This window comes from Rhinolophus sinicus, chromosome 14 (assembly GCF_057876585.1).
Source record: "Rhinolophus sinicus isolate RSI-liver-muscle chromosome 14, RSI-T2T, whole genome shotgun sequence".
Taxonomy (NCBI): Eukaryota; Metazoa; Chordata; class Mammalia; order Chiroptera; family Rhinolophidae; genus Rhinolophus; species Rhinolophus sinicus.
In genome coordinates, this window is record NC_142514.1 from 118,898,720 (window position 1) to 118,915,549 (window position 16,830).

The 16,830-nt window shown below is 35.8% G+C and overlaps 1 protein-coding gene across 2 annotated transcripts in view; it reads right to left on the minus strand.

Moving 5' to 3' along the window:
* CNTN5 (contactin 5) overlaps positions 1-16,830 on the minus strand; it is a 1,286,475-nt gene that overhangs the window by 322,063 nt on the left and 947,582 nt on the right. For both annotated transcript variants that reach the window (XM_088791491.1, XM_019741696.3), the window contains one exon: positions 13,703-13,805. In XM_088791491.1, coding sequence (XP_088647617.1) covers positions 13,703-13,805 — 103 coding nt within the window. The remainder of the gene's footprint in view (positions 1-13,702; positions 13,806-16,830) is intronic.

Here is a 16,830-nt window from a genome sequence, read left to right on the forward strand (position 1 = left end):
AGGGAGGGAGGAAGGAAGGAAGGAGGGAAGAAACAGCATATAGAAGGAGCACTCGAAGAAATTCCCTGCTGGTGGAACATCAGCGTGGTATTTTTTTTTTTAAGGACATCTCTAGTCTTTTTTGCAGGAAAAAACAGAGAGCGAAACTAGTTAAATACACTTTAACTATGATTGTGGCATATAGAATAGAAAGACAGAAGTGGAGTTGAGGAATTTTTAAAAGGATTGAGGGAGGTCAGTGATGATGCCCAGGGTTTGAGGTGGGATACTTGGCTATCAAAGTTAGGAAGAGGGAAGTGTTAAGAAAGACATGATATATCAGTAAGTCATAAATTATCATGACATTCAAATTTTTAGTTATTGAAATGAAAAATACAAAATTCAAAAATGTGTTGAATACTAATGGCATGCATATTATCAACACTTGGCACCTAGATTTCAAACTTAGTATCAAATCATTCTAAGAATTGTATGTGAAAACATCTTAACATTCTAAACTCATCTTTCTCTAATGGACAAGTTTTGATGCTGTCCTAGCTCAAACAATACCAATATGATAAGAAAAAACATATGGCAAGTAGGCTTAATGCATAGTACAATGAATCAGTAAGATATATACCACTTTCAAGAATCTGTGTCCTGTGATAGCTTTAAAAATTAAGTGTTGTAATTAAACATATCAGCCAAAATGACCTCACATAAAAAGAAACCAGCATGTTTGCTATTATATAAATAAACTTTAAAGGCTATAATATGGGTATTCAATCATCATTAGAAAATATAACCACTGGGTACAACATTTAAATTTCTAGTAGGACACTTAATGGGAATTTGTGGGTGACTGATTACATAAAACATAGAGATCCAAGACTGAAAGCGTTCAAAATAAGGAAACTGAGGTCAGAAGGATAATGAATTTGCCTAAATTTATTCTTGCTTTTAATCCATTGAGCAACCATGTCAAAAATATTGTTAGAATTTAAATGAGACATTGAAATCATTCAGTGCTAGGTAGAAGTTTAGTTTTAAGTATACTGAGATTTTTGACAACTTTTTTGTTATAATTTCTTCTAAATTTTGCTTCACTAAAGGCTCACTCAGATATCAAGATTATATAACTGGTACAGTTTTTTTTTTGGTGGGGGGTGGTAGATTGGATAAGTGTTAAAAACTCCCGGTCAATATATTGATTCCTTACATCTTCTTTATGAGTGCTAGCAGTCAACCATTTTCTGATCTGCAATCAAAATCCAGTGGAATAGGTTATTCTATGAAAACTCCAAGGAGATGCACCCAGAAAAAAGCTGTTGGATGAGTCTAAATATGTCTGCGTAAAAATCTCAGTCATTTTGGGATTATCTCTTGCTTTATGCCCTTGGTGACTTGTCCTGTATATTCCTAATTCTCAATTATTGAGATACTAAAGTGTGTCAAAAAAAGTTTTACTATGATAAAGTAGAAATTACTCTTAGCAACTGAAATGGTATAGTAAGTTGAGAAGAGCATTAATTTAAGAATCAGAAGACCTGGTTCTGCTTCTATAGATTGCTACCTGTTAGGCCTTGTGCAATTATGTAGTTTTCTTGATGAGGCAGATTAAATGGTCCTAAGACAGCCCTGTAAAAGTTAGACATATGATGTAAATTAACTATGACTGCAAATATGAAAAATTATGTGAATTATTGGTTCTGTTTCTCTGAAACCAGACAACACCTCTGAATGCAAAAGTAAATAAGAAAATAAAACATTCCCTTCCATGGTTGCCACTATGGAAGAATGTTTAAAATGTAAAGAGCATCAAATGTAGCAACATCAAATCATTGCCTGGCCAGCAAGTCCACATGTCTTGGTCTAGACCTTTCCTGCTGAATCTCAGTTTCCCATCTTCAAATTGATATTGGGCTATGTGATCTTTAAGGTTCTTTCAAATTCATCTCCTTTGGGTACCACCTGAAATAAGGATGCATCCTTGGTTTCAACAATACTGAAGCAACCAGCAGCTCACAAGGGTTATTTTCTTGATTCCATAATGTACTGCTTTGCTGTGATAGCCAAACATTTATTGATTTCTACACCCAGTGACTAACTCCTAACCCCAGATTTTATATCAATCTAACAATTAAGTAATTTGATTTTGGTTTGATAGACAAATACCACACAACTCTAATTTATTTTTAATTCCTACAGCCCTTACTGACTGGCAGTTCAAAATAGTATTAATAAATCATCAATCTGTAACTAAAGAGCAGGATCTTTCAGGAACATTTGCCAGTTGCAGACTGTGGGAAGTCTCAGAGGAATATTTGTCATTCTCACAGTTACAATGGGACACAAGAGCGGCCATTTGAGACAGCTTGGCTAAGGAGTGAGAAAGAAAACATAAAGTACAGCAAAAATGACTTTATGAAATGATAACTGGTACTTTCTTACTTGTAATAAATATATAAAAACAGAAAAAAATTACTTAATGTCTTGATTCCCTAATCGGATTTGATGGAGAGCAACAAAAGAGGATTTGTAAGTGCTATCTGAAAGAGAGACAAACAGGAACTAAAAAGGGCAGGAAATTGAATGTGTTCTTCCCTCCCACCTCACCACCAGGTTTCAGATGAGACTGGAAAGGTCATTCACATAATTATTACAGTAACTGGTTCAAGGCCTTTTGAGTACAGCTGATCTTATTGTGTGTTAATGGCTGCAAAAGCAAGATAAGGAACAAGTAAAGTAAAAAAAATAAATCTGCCTGTAACACTATTAGCTTGCAGGATTGTCACAGTAGATAAACCAATGTTGCTTTAAAGCATATGGCTTTTTTATTGTAGAATAACCCCAAGTTTGCCCTTGTGCATAGGGTCATTTAAGCATCAGTGACCGAATTTCACTTCTTTGTTGTTGGTGGCTATGTATCATATTTGGAGATCTTTCTGAGGTCTGCATAAGGTCACATGATGAAATGAGACCGGCCAGAAAACTGTAGCTAATATAATGTGGTCAGAATTTTCAGGGCCAAGACATGTGAAAGGCATCCAGAGACTTCTGTCTGACTAAACCAAAGCAATAACATACCTCCTGTTACAAAAAATTGAACAAATTTCCCATGCCTGAATTAAATTCAGTAAACATATCCAGCACCTGCTGCACATAAAAATACTGTAGGAGTCCAAAAATGTATCACAGTAAAGAAGGCAGATATACAAACTAGCCCAACAGAGCAGGCTAAATGGTAAAATAGTGGTGGTCACTAGTTCCAAAGGTAAGAGATTGGATGATCCCAAGCAAAGCAGAAAAGTCTTAACAGAAAAGTGGCATTTGACCTAAGTCTTGAAGACTGAATAGGGTTGTAAGGGCAAGATATAGTAAGACCTTGCTTAACGTCATTGATAGGTTCTTGGAAATGATAACTTTAAGCCAAATGACATATAATGAAACCAATTTTATCATAGGCTAATTGATATAAACAGGAGTGAACTTCCTACAGTATACTTCTGGTCACAAAAGCATCATCAAACTTCTAAATAAATACCCCCAAAGTCTTCTAATATTAAACACTGAAATACATGTGAACTATACATACATTTAGAATGATTAATAAAAACAAGTGAGTTAATTATTTTCCAGTATACGTCTGTTATATTCTGCTGCAGCAGTGCATGGAGACACCATTTGATTTTTGTTAAATTGAGGTTTAAGTAGAGGTTTCTTTAAAAGAAAACTTGTAGCTTATAGCTTTGCTGTTGACTTTTTATTTAACTTCAGATTAGGCAGGTTGGTGAGGCTGTGTAATATTAAAAGATAGTAAAATTCAATAACTTAAAATCATTTGTCTTGTGCCATTTTTCCTTTAAGAATACAGAAAAAGTAGCACAGCATATATTTTTAAATTATTTGTGCAACTATGGCTATATTAATTTACATACTCTAAGTTATAAGAGCTGAACATCTATAAGGACATACTATATAAAGGTAAGCATACTTTCCAATAGAGTAAAAATGTAGTTTGTGAGCAGTGGAACAGTATTCTGACATAGTTTGGAAGTGTGACTCTAACAATACCAAAAAATTACCCAGTTTGGCCTATCAGAAGTACGTGAGATTATGTCAAGGGTCAGAAAAAACTCAAGAAGAAGAAAATTTGTCATTATTGTCATTTAGTCTTAGTTTATAGTTGAAACAAAAAAGATGGGCAGTAAATTTCTCTAGAGATAAAAGTTGACTAGGGGAGAACACCTAGGTCGGAGTGTGTGCTGCTGCTTATGTAATGACTAAGACTGGACTGCAGATGGTGTGATTAGATTCAGCCAAATGTATGAAGATAGAATGGCCTCTCTTTGAGAATAGGGACTATGGAAATCCTAGTACATTTCCTGGCACATAGTTGATTTTCAAAACCTCCAGACTTATATTCAGTGTTAGGTTCTTTCAAGATACTTTAGCCCATGTACATTTACAAGATTAGTTATGCAAAGCCCAACTCTTGATTTTTGGTTCCTTTGCATTAATTAATAAATTATTTTTCCTTGAGAAAGAAGGTGTATCTAGGAAGGTATTTCATTCAATGATAAAACTGGGATTTCTAATAGGAGAACTGGGTTACCCCAGTAAGGTGTGGAGGAGGCAGAGGTGGAAACAGCAAGACTTTTACTTATGATCTTCTCCTTCTTTGTCCTTGAAGCCATTATTGTATTAAATATCACTCCCTGTGGTATATGTTTTCACTCTGCCTTTCACCCTAGAACTTAAATATGATAAATTTCATTCTGAACCATATTCTATCCCTCAAAGGAAACACATAAACCCTTCCTAAGGATCAATAAAGAGATGCTTTTTGGGGGATTGTTTTTGTTAAATATTAAGTATAACTTGAACAAGATAAAAAGCTTGGAGAATAAAATCAAAAGCAGAGAAGTTGTAGATCTAAGAGAGAAAGATACTGCTGGAGTTAGGAAAGAAAGGTCAGGAAATTGTGTGGATAAGAATAGAATTGTAGCTAGGTCCAAGATGGCGAAATAGGTAAATACTATGCCCACTGCTTCCGATGATCACATTAAAATTACAACTAAGTTATAGAATAATCAACCTCAAGAAACACCAGAAGACTAGCTGAACAGAACCACTATAACTAAGGATATAAAAAGGCCGCATTGAGACTGGGAGGTTGGGCAGAGACGTGAGGGGGTCAGATCCTGAACCCAAAGGTAATGGTTGAACACTGGGAGGGACACCTCAGCAACAAAGGTACCCGCCTCAAGATAGAGGGGTTCTAGCCCCACACTGGGATTGCCAGCTCAGGTGTTCTGTGCTGGGAAGAGGAGTCCCCATAACATGTGGTGGTGAAAATCAGGGAGAATTCTGTCCATCCTAGTGAGATGGAAAGTGGCTGGAAATTTAGTCATCCTTTTAAATGGCCCGTGCATAGACTCAGTTGCTTGCAAGCACTCACCCTGGGCTTGTGCAGAGGTGTGGCCACTTAGGAGGTGCCAGAGACATACAGGGAAAGACCGAGTTGTGTGATTTCAGAGAGAGGGTTACAGGGATCACCACATTTATGTCTGTGTGGAGCCTGTCTCACATGCAGCCTGCAGGAGGGTGCCATCTTTCCTATGTCGAACCCTCCCACACAGGGGCAAATCTGAGGCTGCATTGGTCTAGTAAATTCCGCACACACACCCTTTTAGTCAAGTTAATGTAGCATTGCCCAGGGATCTTTCAGCTCCTGGATGTTCAGTCCTGCCCCACAAGCTGCAAGAGGCTTCTATAGCAGTGGATGTCCCATGGTGGCCTGGGAAACTTTTGGTGGTGGGTGGTAAGACCCAGTTTGGGCTGCAGGCTTTCTTGGGGTCTGTGGGCCCAAGGTGAATGGTGCCTGCCTTTGGTAATCTCCGGGCATTTTGTGGACTGGCTACAGGATCAGTACTGGCACAAGAACTGGATCTGCATTAACTTTACGAAAACTACCAACCCCACCTCAGTGACTCCCTGGGATCCACGCAACTCAGGTGGCCTCACTGGGCAGCACCATGTCAACAAGACCAACCAGTCCACCTAAAGAGGCTCTTTTAGTGACTGAGCCTCATGGGCAGCCAGCAAGTGGCAACATGCCTAGAGTGCCCTGGGCCTTTTGCTAAGTTGCCTCAGGACCGATAGTGGTGGCAGCCAGCCTTGGTTCACAGCAAGGCCACCCCCACACACCTCTAGTCCAACACAGGCAGCAACCAACCCGATATAGTTTTGTAGCTCCCAGGCTGGTCATACACAAGGCTGAAATTAGCCTGCATGGGAGTCCATCCCAAGAGGCAACAGAAACAACACTCCTAGAGGCCAGTCTCAGACCACACCAAAGCTTGATTAGCCCAATGGCACACCCAAATGGTGGTTTCAACAAGCACAAGAGTCCAGTCAGGTGAATCCTGCTTTGAGGGGTCAGCCTCCACACAGCAGCTCATAGTCTGTAGGTACAGACCTACATAGTATGTAGGTCTGTAGGTATAGACAATCCTCATAGCCAGTCAGCCTGAGAGTCAGCCCCACCCACAGACGTGTCAAAAGCATTCAACGCTCAATGACAACAGGAAAATACACACAATACAGACAAGGAACACCCTGGAACACGTGCACAGGTGATCAGGGAGACTGCACCATTATACCACACAGGACACATACTACATAAGGCCACCCAGCAAAGACTGAGAGACATAAGAGATCTACCTAATACATAGAAGAAAACACAGATAGGCAGTCAAAGTGAAGAAACAAAGAAACATGTCCCAAGTAACGCAACAGGAGAAAATTCAAGAAAAAGGACCAAATGAAATAGAGGCAACCAACCTACCAGAGATAGGTTTCAAAACACAGGTTATAAGAATGTTTCAAAAAACTTAGGGAGAACTTCAACAAAGAGATAGTAAGCATAAAGAACATAGAAACCATAAAAAACAACAAGTCAGAAATAAAGAATACAATACCTAAAATGAAGAATACACTAGAAGGAATCACCAAAAGATTAGATGAAGCAGAGAACTGAATCAGCAATGTAATAGACAAGGTGGCAGAAAAACCCAATCAGACCAACAGAAAGGTAAAATAATAATAATAATAATAATAATAATAATAATAATAATAGTTTAAGGGACCTTTGGGACAACATCAAGCATAACACCATTCGCATGACAAAAGCACCAGAAGGAGACGACAGAGAGCAAGGGATCAAAACTCATTTGAAGAAAAAATGACGTAAAACTTCCCTAATCTGGCAAAGTAAATAGACATACAAGTCCAGGAAGTGCAGAGAGTCTCAAACAAGAAGAACCAAAACAGTCCCATACCAAGACACATTATAATTTAAATGGCAAAGGTTAAAAACAGACAGAATCTTAAAAGCATCAAGAGAAAGACAACTAGTTATTTACAAGGGAGCTCCCATAAGACTGTCAGCTGATTTCTCACAGAAACTTCTCAACCCAGAAGGGAGTGCCAGGAAATATTGAAAGTGATGAAAAGCAATGGCCTACAACCAACACTACTGTACCCTGTAAGGCTATCGTTTAAAATTGAAGGAGAGATAAAGAGCTTTCCAGACAAGAAAAAGCTAAAGGAATTCATTACCACTAAGACATATTACAAGAAATATTAAAGGGACTTTTTTAAGAAGAAGGAGAAAAACAAGCAAACAAAAAAAACAAGTTGAAAAATATGAATAATAAAATGGCAATAACTATGTAACTATCAATAATCACTTTAAATGTAAATGGATTAAATGTTCCAATCAAAAGACACAGGGTAGACAAATGGATAAGAAAACGGGACCCATGCATGTGCTATCTACAAGAGACTCACCTCAGATAGAAACATACACATAGACTAAAAGTAAAGGGATGCAAAAAGATATTACATACAAATGGAAATGAAGAAAAATCTGGGGTAGCAATATTTATATCAGAAAAAAATAGATTTTAAAATGAGATTATAACAAGAGGCAAAGAAGGACATTACATGATAAAGGGATCAATTCAACAAGAGGACATAACCCTAGTAAGCATCTATTTACCCAACATAGGAGGTCCTAAATATGTAAAACAAACGTTGACTGACATAAAAGGAGAGATCAACAGTAACACAATCATAGTAGGGGACTTTAATACTCCATTGACGCCAGTGGACAGAGTTTCTGGATGGGAAATCAGAAAGGAAACAGTGTCTTTAAATGACACACTAAATCAGATGGATTTAATTGTTATTTTTATAGCAGCAGAATATGCATTCTTTTCAAGTGCACATGGAAATTTTCCAAAATAGACCATATATTAGGCCACAAAACAACTTTTGATAAATTTAACAAGATTGATATCATATCAAGCGTCTACTCTAAAAACAGTAGAATGAAACTTGAAATCAATTACAAGAAAACAACAGAAAAATGCACAAACACATATAGGCTAAATAACATGCTACTAAACAATGAATGGGTTAACATAAGATCAAGGAAGAAATAAAAAGATACCTTGAGACAAATGAAAATAAAACACAATGTCCTGAAATCTATGGGACACAGCAAAAGTATTTCTAAGAAGGAAATTCATAGCAATGCAGGCAGATAGCAAGAAACAAAAAAAAAATCTCAAATAAGCAATCTAACTTTATACCTAAAGGAACTGGAAAAAGAAAGCAAACAAAGCCCAAAGTGAGTAGAAGGAAGGACATAATAAAGATCAGAGCAGAAATAAATGAAAGAGAGGCTCAAAATACAGTACACGAAGTCAATGAAACCAAGAGCTAGTTCTTTGAAAAGAGAAACAAAATTGATAAAATTTTAAGCAGACTCAGAAGGAAAATAAAACAAGAACACCCAAATAAATAAAATCACAAATGGAAGAGAAGTGGCAACAGACACCACAGAAATATAAAAAAATTAATAAAATACTATGAGCAATTATATGCCAAGAAATTGGACAATCTGGAAGAAATGGATAATATCCTAGAAACATACAATATTCCAAGGCTGAATCATGAGAAAACAAAATCTGAAGTGACCAATGACTACTAATGAAATCAAGTCAGTAATCAACAAGCTCCCAACAAACAAAAGTCCTGGACTAGATAACTTCACAGGTGAATTGTACCAAAAATTCAAAGAAGAATTACACCTATTTTTCTCAAACTATTTCAAAAAGTTCAAGAGGAGTGAAGGCTCCCAATCTCATTATATGAGGCCTCCATCCCTGATTCCAAAACCAAATAATGATATTACAAAAAAGTAAATGATAGGCCGATATCCCTGATAAACACAGAGACAAATAACTACAACAAAATATTAATGAACCGAATTTAGCAATACATTAAAATAATCATACACCATGATCAAGTGGAAGTGGGATTAACTACTGTTAGGCAAGTAGGCAAGGTTGGTTCAACATCCACAAATCAATTAATATGATACACCTCATAAACAAAGTGGAAAATAAAAATTGTATGATCATATCAATAGATGCACATAAAGAGTTTGACAAACTCCAGCATAGATAAGGACTCTCAGCAAAGTGGGAATAGAGGGAATCTATCTGGAGGGAATAGAGGGAACATATCTCAACATAATAAAAGCCATACATGACAAACCCAAGCTGATATTATACTCAATAAGGAAAAGCTAAAGGCATTATCCTTAAGATCAGAAACAAGAAAGACAAGAATGTCCACTTTCAACACTTTTATTTAACATAGTACTGGAAGTCCTAGCCACAGCAATCAGACAAGAAAAAGAAATAAAAGGCATCCAAATTTGGAAAGGAAGAAGTAAAAATGCCATCATTTTCAGATAACATGACATTATATATGGAGACCCTCAAAGAAGATTCCAACAAAAACTATTAGAACTAATAAATGAATTCAGTAGAAGCAGCAGGATACAAAATCAATATTCAGAAATTGGTTGCATTTTTATACACCAACAAAAATTATCAGAAAGAGAAATTAAGAAAACAATCCTATTTACAATTGCATCAACATAAAATACCTAGGGATAAATTTAACCAAGGAAGTAAAAGACCTGTACTCAGAAAATTATAAGACATTGATGAGAGACATTAAAGAAGATATAAATGTGCACACCAAGAAATGTATATGCATTTTAAGAAAGGAAAAAACTGTATTAAAATTATGCTAATGGTAACCACTTTGAGCACCTCTTGTAATTGCAGAAGTCAAACGTGACTTGTACTCATTTTTTGTTATCAGTATATATTGAGTATTACAATTTTAATATAGTCAATAATATTGTAATAACCATGTACAGTCAGATGGGTAATTAAGTCTATTAAGATAGACTTAGTAGAGTTATCACTTTGTGAGGTATATAAATGTCCAACCACTCTGTTGCTTTGTACATCTCAAACTAATAAAAAAGAAAATGAAACAAACTAAGATATGATTAAAAAAAAGAATACAAGTGTAAATTTGGACATAAATAGGAAAAGATGAGAGGGCTAGAGATAGAGGTGTGGAGTGGATGTAGGTGGATTTGTTTGGGAGAACAGGAGTTAGTCGAAAAGCTTTATGTATAAAGAACCTATTATTTATTATTTATTTTCTGTTAATAGTAGTTGATCGGACCAAGCAGACACACTATTTCTGAGTTTGTTCATTCCTTCAACAAATTATTTCCTGAGTGCTGTCTATGTGCCAGGTACTGTGTTAGGCACTAGGATATATAAGTGAAGAATGATTCCTGCCCTCAGGGGGTTTAAAACTCAATGAAGTGGACTTGCTTGTTATTCTGTTTGCCTCCCTTGCCTGACATTCTCCTCTTCTCCCACACTTGTTGCCTTGCTTTGTGTACAGCCAACTGCATCCTTTGGGCTTGCAAACTGGCTTCTGTTTGCCTCCAGTCATGGGAGCCACAAGAGGAGATCAGAAGGCATGCAGTAAAAGAAGTGAGGATATGAATTTCTCTATGCTTTCCTTGGTTATGTTGTTTTAATGCATCGCTTCACGATGACTGTGACTACAGATCCTCTTGGGTGTCCCCGGGCCCACTCCATATCTTCCCCTGTTTCTGCTTCTGATGACACTATCTCCCCCACCCTTGCTCATTTTGGCTTACGGATGAGTATGACTTCTTGCTATCACTAGTCTACTAATGCCTCAGTTTCTTTTCTTGATCCTCTTAACTCTGCTCACAAATCTTTAATTTGAGCCTTTACTAAACTCTGTTGAACCATCTGAGTTGTATCCTGTTTCCAGCTGAATTCCTGACTGATACAGAGACATTTTTGAAAGTAGATAAACACAGAAGTTTTAAATAATTTAAAACTGTATTACTGTAGTAAGGGTTATGAAGAAAAAAATACAAGTATTGAGATAGAGAATGATAGGGTGAGTTAGATAAAGTAGTCGCAGATGACCTCTTGAGAGGTGATATTTAAGTGAGGCTAGAGGATAAGTAGGAGCCAGCACTGAAAGAACAGGGATGAGTGTTCCCAGTAGAGGGAATAGCAAGTGCAAAGTCTTGATAGAAAAGAACGTGATATGCTCTTGGTTATAATACCCTATGAGGAACACTTGGTTGAAACACTCCATGTGGACAGAATGAGTGGGAAAATTAGTTTGAGTAGCAAAGTCTTGACTGATATCTAGTGACAAAGGCTAAAGTGCTTGGACAGACAAAAGTTCTCCCGAGAACCCTGTAATTGTTAAAGTGGCAAGCAGTTCAGGTGAGCTGTGGGAACTCAGCAGATGCTCAGCTGTTAATTTGAAATTGCTGTGGTCATGTTGAGATGCAATTATTTTCTACTCCACCTAATTATGTGCTGTAAAGGCGTTAACATATATAAAAATGTTATTCTTTGACCTTATTTACTTTCATCAGAATGGTGGGTTAGTCTTTAGGTAGAAATAGATCTCTTCATGGCATTTAAAAAAATCATGCTTGTGACACTTCCCAGAAAGAATATCAAATGAATAACAAAGACTCTTTTGTCAGAGACTGTGTATCTTCATCTTATATTTAATTAATTAGTTAATTAATTAATCTGGGGTGGTGTGGGGACAGGGAGTAGCAAAAAAGGAGTGGAGAATTTGGAGAAAATAAATAATTAAACTGACATATTTCGACTGTTGGATCCTACCTACGACGAAATGATCAATTTATTAAGCATATTTCAAGACTTCCAAAAGCAAACACATCTAATAAGCTTGCCTGGAGAAATTTCCCAAATTGTTTTTTTTCTCTATAAATCTATTTCTCTAATTTGTTTTACAATATGACCTCTGTTTGTTTGTGGCTTTAGTGAAAATACTGGCATTTAAGAATTATTTAACTGTAGGATATACTAAAACCTTTGGCATAGAACCAAAATAAATTCCTTTGTATTTATCAGAATTAAGCTGCTTACTCTGGACATTTCCAGGCATACTGCACACTACAACATGGTAAACGGTGCAAAACAAGACTTTTAAGGTATTCTTCAATTATGTGCATTTAACTAATATCTTTGTGTTTGCAAGGCTTCCTCAGTTATCTACCCAAATACCTCCCAATGAATTTTAAGTTCTTGAAATATATTTCTACTCCTAGGCATCTTTTACTTAAAAGAATGACCACACACTATTTATTTTATTTTTAGTTTATTATGATCCTGTTTCTACTTAGGTTTTAGTAGACTTGCACATGCATATTATTTCAAACTTTGTTGAAATTAGAAAATATAGTGTTTACTATGTTCATGCCCTAAACTTCCTCTTACTAGCTAAATTTCTTATATTTACTAATATTTTCCTCACCCATAAGCTAAGCATACTTTAAGCGCATTTATATAGCATAGTTTATCTCTAAGTCTTTATAGTTATGCTGTGGGAGTAGCTCAGCACAACTGAAGTTAAATGATTAGTAACTGTGATAGAGATGTAGTTATGCAAATTATAATTATAGAGACTAGAAAGGGCTCTGAGGTCTTATCACCCTTAAAAAACCAAACAAACAACAACACTCTGTTTAAAATAAATCATATTACTCTAATCAAATACAATAAAAATTCCACTCCTGCGTCTATGCCCAAAACTCATATTGTAAACATCACTGACAAGTAATTATATATCATGGGATTTAAAGTCTCAGAAATAGAATCATTAAGTATAGCAGGTATTAAAGTATGATATAAATCATCTTTCTGATTTGGGGAATAATTATATGTTGTGCATATTGACAGCTTATGCTATCATGTTATTATTTCAGAAGATACTGAAGTAATCAACTGGCTCACTGTAATTATTATCTTTATGATTTTTATATTATTGTCTTATTATACCTTATCAGAATCTATATACATGAGGAGTAGATATCACCTTATCCTTTTATCCTCTTTTTATTCACTTTATTGCTGAATAAAATTTAAGAATAATATTGAAATTTTAAGACACTTAAGCAGAGATACAATGTTCTTTCATTTAAAGAAGTTTCCTTTATATTAAAATAGCAAAACTACATATATTATTGTTCAAAGAAATGACTAAAAAGATAATGATTATTGATTATTTTGTCAATTCCCATTTGCCCCCTTTTAAAAATATGAATAGACACCAAGGAGATTCTGGAAAAATAAAACCTAGTGAAATAAATGATTCAAAAATAAGTTATGTCAAAAAAAAAATAATAATAAGTTATGTCACATTTTAATAAACAATTGTGTCTAATTATGGAAGAATATGTACTTACTTGCCAAGTGCAAAGCACTCCATCTTAACAGTTGTTCCCTTAGCAGCTGTAACTGTAAAAGGAAAATGGACCTCAATTTTCGGCTCGTATTCTCCCATCACACCTAGGAAATAAAGAATAGCCTTTAAGCTTAAAATGAATGTCACAATTTCTTTTCAATTTTGGGGATGGTTACATTGAAAAGCACAGTAGTTTGGTTGTTAATGTCTGTTTGATGACTGCTAAATTTTTGATGTGTTGAAATAAGAAGTACATTTAGACTTAATCATCATGATGAAATCTTTGTCTTTCCTTAAGAATTGGATTTCATGTATATTCATATATTTTAAAATAATAATTATTTAAAGTTGTAATCAACACTGATAATTTAGGTATTGATTATATTACAGAGGAAATAACTATGAGCATTTCCCATGATACATAATTGTTGGTTTTTCAAAACATATGTAAAGATATCCAAACTTTATCAATGTCAAATGAGTGAACACTTATGTACAAAGTGAACATATATTTATTGAATATCTATAATATGCAGCATTTTGCTAGGCATTCATTGTGAGCGTTACAAAGATAAATCAGCCAAGGACTGTGCTCTCAAGCACTCGACAAATGTATTCTTAAACAAAGAAACAACATTTACTCAAGTATGAAACATGAGCTATATGCCAGAATAATTAAAATGTACGATAGAAAGTGATGAGTGCCATAAATGAGGCATCCTTCAAGTATTATGTGAATTTGAGGGGATTATAAGGGTGGTTAGGATTTGTATCGGTAGGGAAAAGATAGAAGAGAAAGTAAGTGGCATTGTAGGAGCAAAGACAGGGAAATGGGAAATCACCAGAAATAAAAATATCAGTTTTTCTGGCATGTTGAAATGTGAAAGGAAATGATACTAGGCAAATTTGGAAACATAAATGGAGGGCCTTGATCAAGTAAGACATTTAAACTTTAATCTGTAAGTAATCTGAAACCACAGAAGTTTTGAGTAAGGGAAGGACATATATGTGTGTGTGTGTGTGTGTGTGTGTGTGTGTGTGTGTGTGTATTTACACACATAGATATGAATTGGAGAAGAGACTGGTAAATCAGTTATATTATTTTAATAATACAAGGTGGAAATAATAACGGCCTGGACTTAAATTATGGTATTAAAAAAAGAGAAAAGACAGTAGATGGGAAAAACCATGACAGAATGAAACTTGGCACACAATATGGTGCTCAGCATAAAGGTATGGGCCTCACCAATAATAGCCCTGAGGTTTTGAGCTTGGGGAGTTGGGTGAAGTTAATGAAAGAGCAAAAAAACACACACACTACAGTAGGAAAGCTGATGACTTTCATTTTAGGAGTACTTAGTTTGATACGTACAAGATATTCAGAAGAAAGGATCTGACCAAATAATGCAACGAGAGAAATAAGCTCGAGGTGAGTTCTGGACAAGTAATCTGAACTTAGTATCACCATTTAGGGATGGCAGTTGAAGCCATGAGATTGGACAGGGCTTTCATCCATCAAAAACCAGTGCACTGGTTGAGGCCTGATGAATTCCAGTGCTAGTGCCCTCAGGCAGTTATAGAGCTAAATTTCCTTCCAAAAACAAGTTTTAGGAATCCTTATGTATAAAGCACCACAGATGACACAGTTATGAGTTAGCACAGATGCTTCTCTGAGGAGCTTGTATGTGTGTGTTTGGCGGTGTCTGTATTTACACACATATTTGCATGTATAGGTCTGTGTGCGTATATAGCTCTGTGTGTATGTCCTTTGTGTATGCGTTTGGGATGAGAAAGGAGAGGAGAGAAAGAAACCCAGACAGAGTAAGATAAATGGTCTAAGATATGCAGCTAAGATGCACTTGATATGTAAAGGCAGAAAAGTTTATCTTTGACAAAGAAAATCTTTATGCCTGCGTTGATTGATTGATTGATTGATTGATTGATTGACTGATTTTAGATGGGCTTTAAAAGAAGAATGTGGAGAACTTTAGATGGAAATTGTTTCAGTTCACTAAGGACAGAAAGCTTATCTTTGCTTTATATTTTACTTTTCGCTTTTTATTTTTTTATTTTTTTGTGTGAAGCAATCATAGAGAGAAAATATCACTGGCTTCTGGACCTGCTCTGCTAATGACTAAATGGTACCATCTCTGATAGGTCAGTGACCTCTGTGTCTCATTTGTTAAACTATAAAGTGAGGGCATAGAAGAGAATTACCATTAATGTAATGTCCTGTTCTAGCAGACTAACTCCCTCGGTTTCTTTCTAGTCTTAGGTTCACTGTGCACCAAGAGCCTGACATTTAGCAAGTGAACTGACTGATAAGCACTATTGTCTCACTCAGAACAGATGGTCAAGCGTAAGCACTACTTCTCTATCTCTTTCTCAATGATTTCCTCTTCTACCTCTTTTTTTATGTCCTCCTCCTGCCCTCTCCCCACACTTTCCAACTTCCTTTGTTTATTTCCTCATGTCTTCTTTTTTCCCTATGTCTCTCCTGAATTACAAGATGTGCCCTGCTAGAGACACATGGCTGAGTATATCCAATGATGAGAAGTTTATCTTTAATGCCCTTTTAACGTGTAAGCCCCATATGAAGACTCCTGGACATCTGGTCTAGTGACCTGTGCACACCTGAAGCAGGTCCTAAAGTCAGTTTCTGATCTCTCATCTGCTTTTCACTTTGATTCTGTAATGTTCTGTTTCTTGTCTGCCTGTTTAGCGGATGATTTAGTAATACACAATTTACCATGATGCTTACCTAAAGCCCAATATCCTTATTAAACCCAATATCATATGTGCACAAGTTCTTATGAGTGCTAGCAGTTGCTGAGTGCTGTAGCCTGTTGTAAAAGGGCAATGAAAGTCAGGCTGAATTTAGAAAATATTTCTATATGATTAGTTTTAGTAAATTGTTTAAAGTGGTCTCAGAAGGGACCTGCGTCTCCAAAGCTCCAGTAATTTGTTTTGATTTCTTTTTCTATCCTAAATAAAGTATCCCCTTAGAATGAACTTTTATATTAATAGTTTTGTATTATTTTTGTTAAAGAGGGTCCCATAATTGTACTACATTTCAGGCCCTCCAAAACCTGGATCTGTGACCTTATAGTGCCAAGGTATTACTGATAT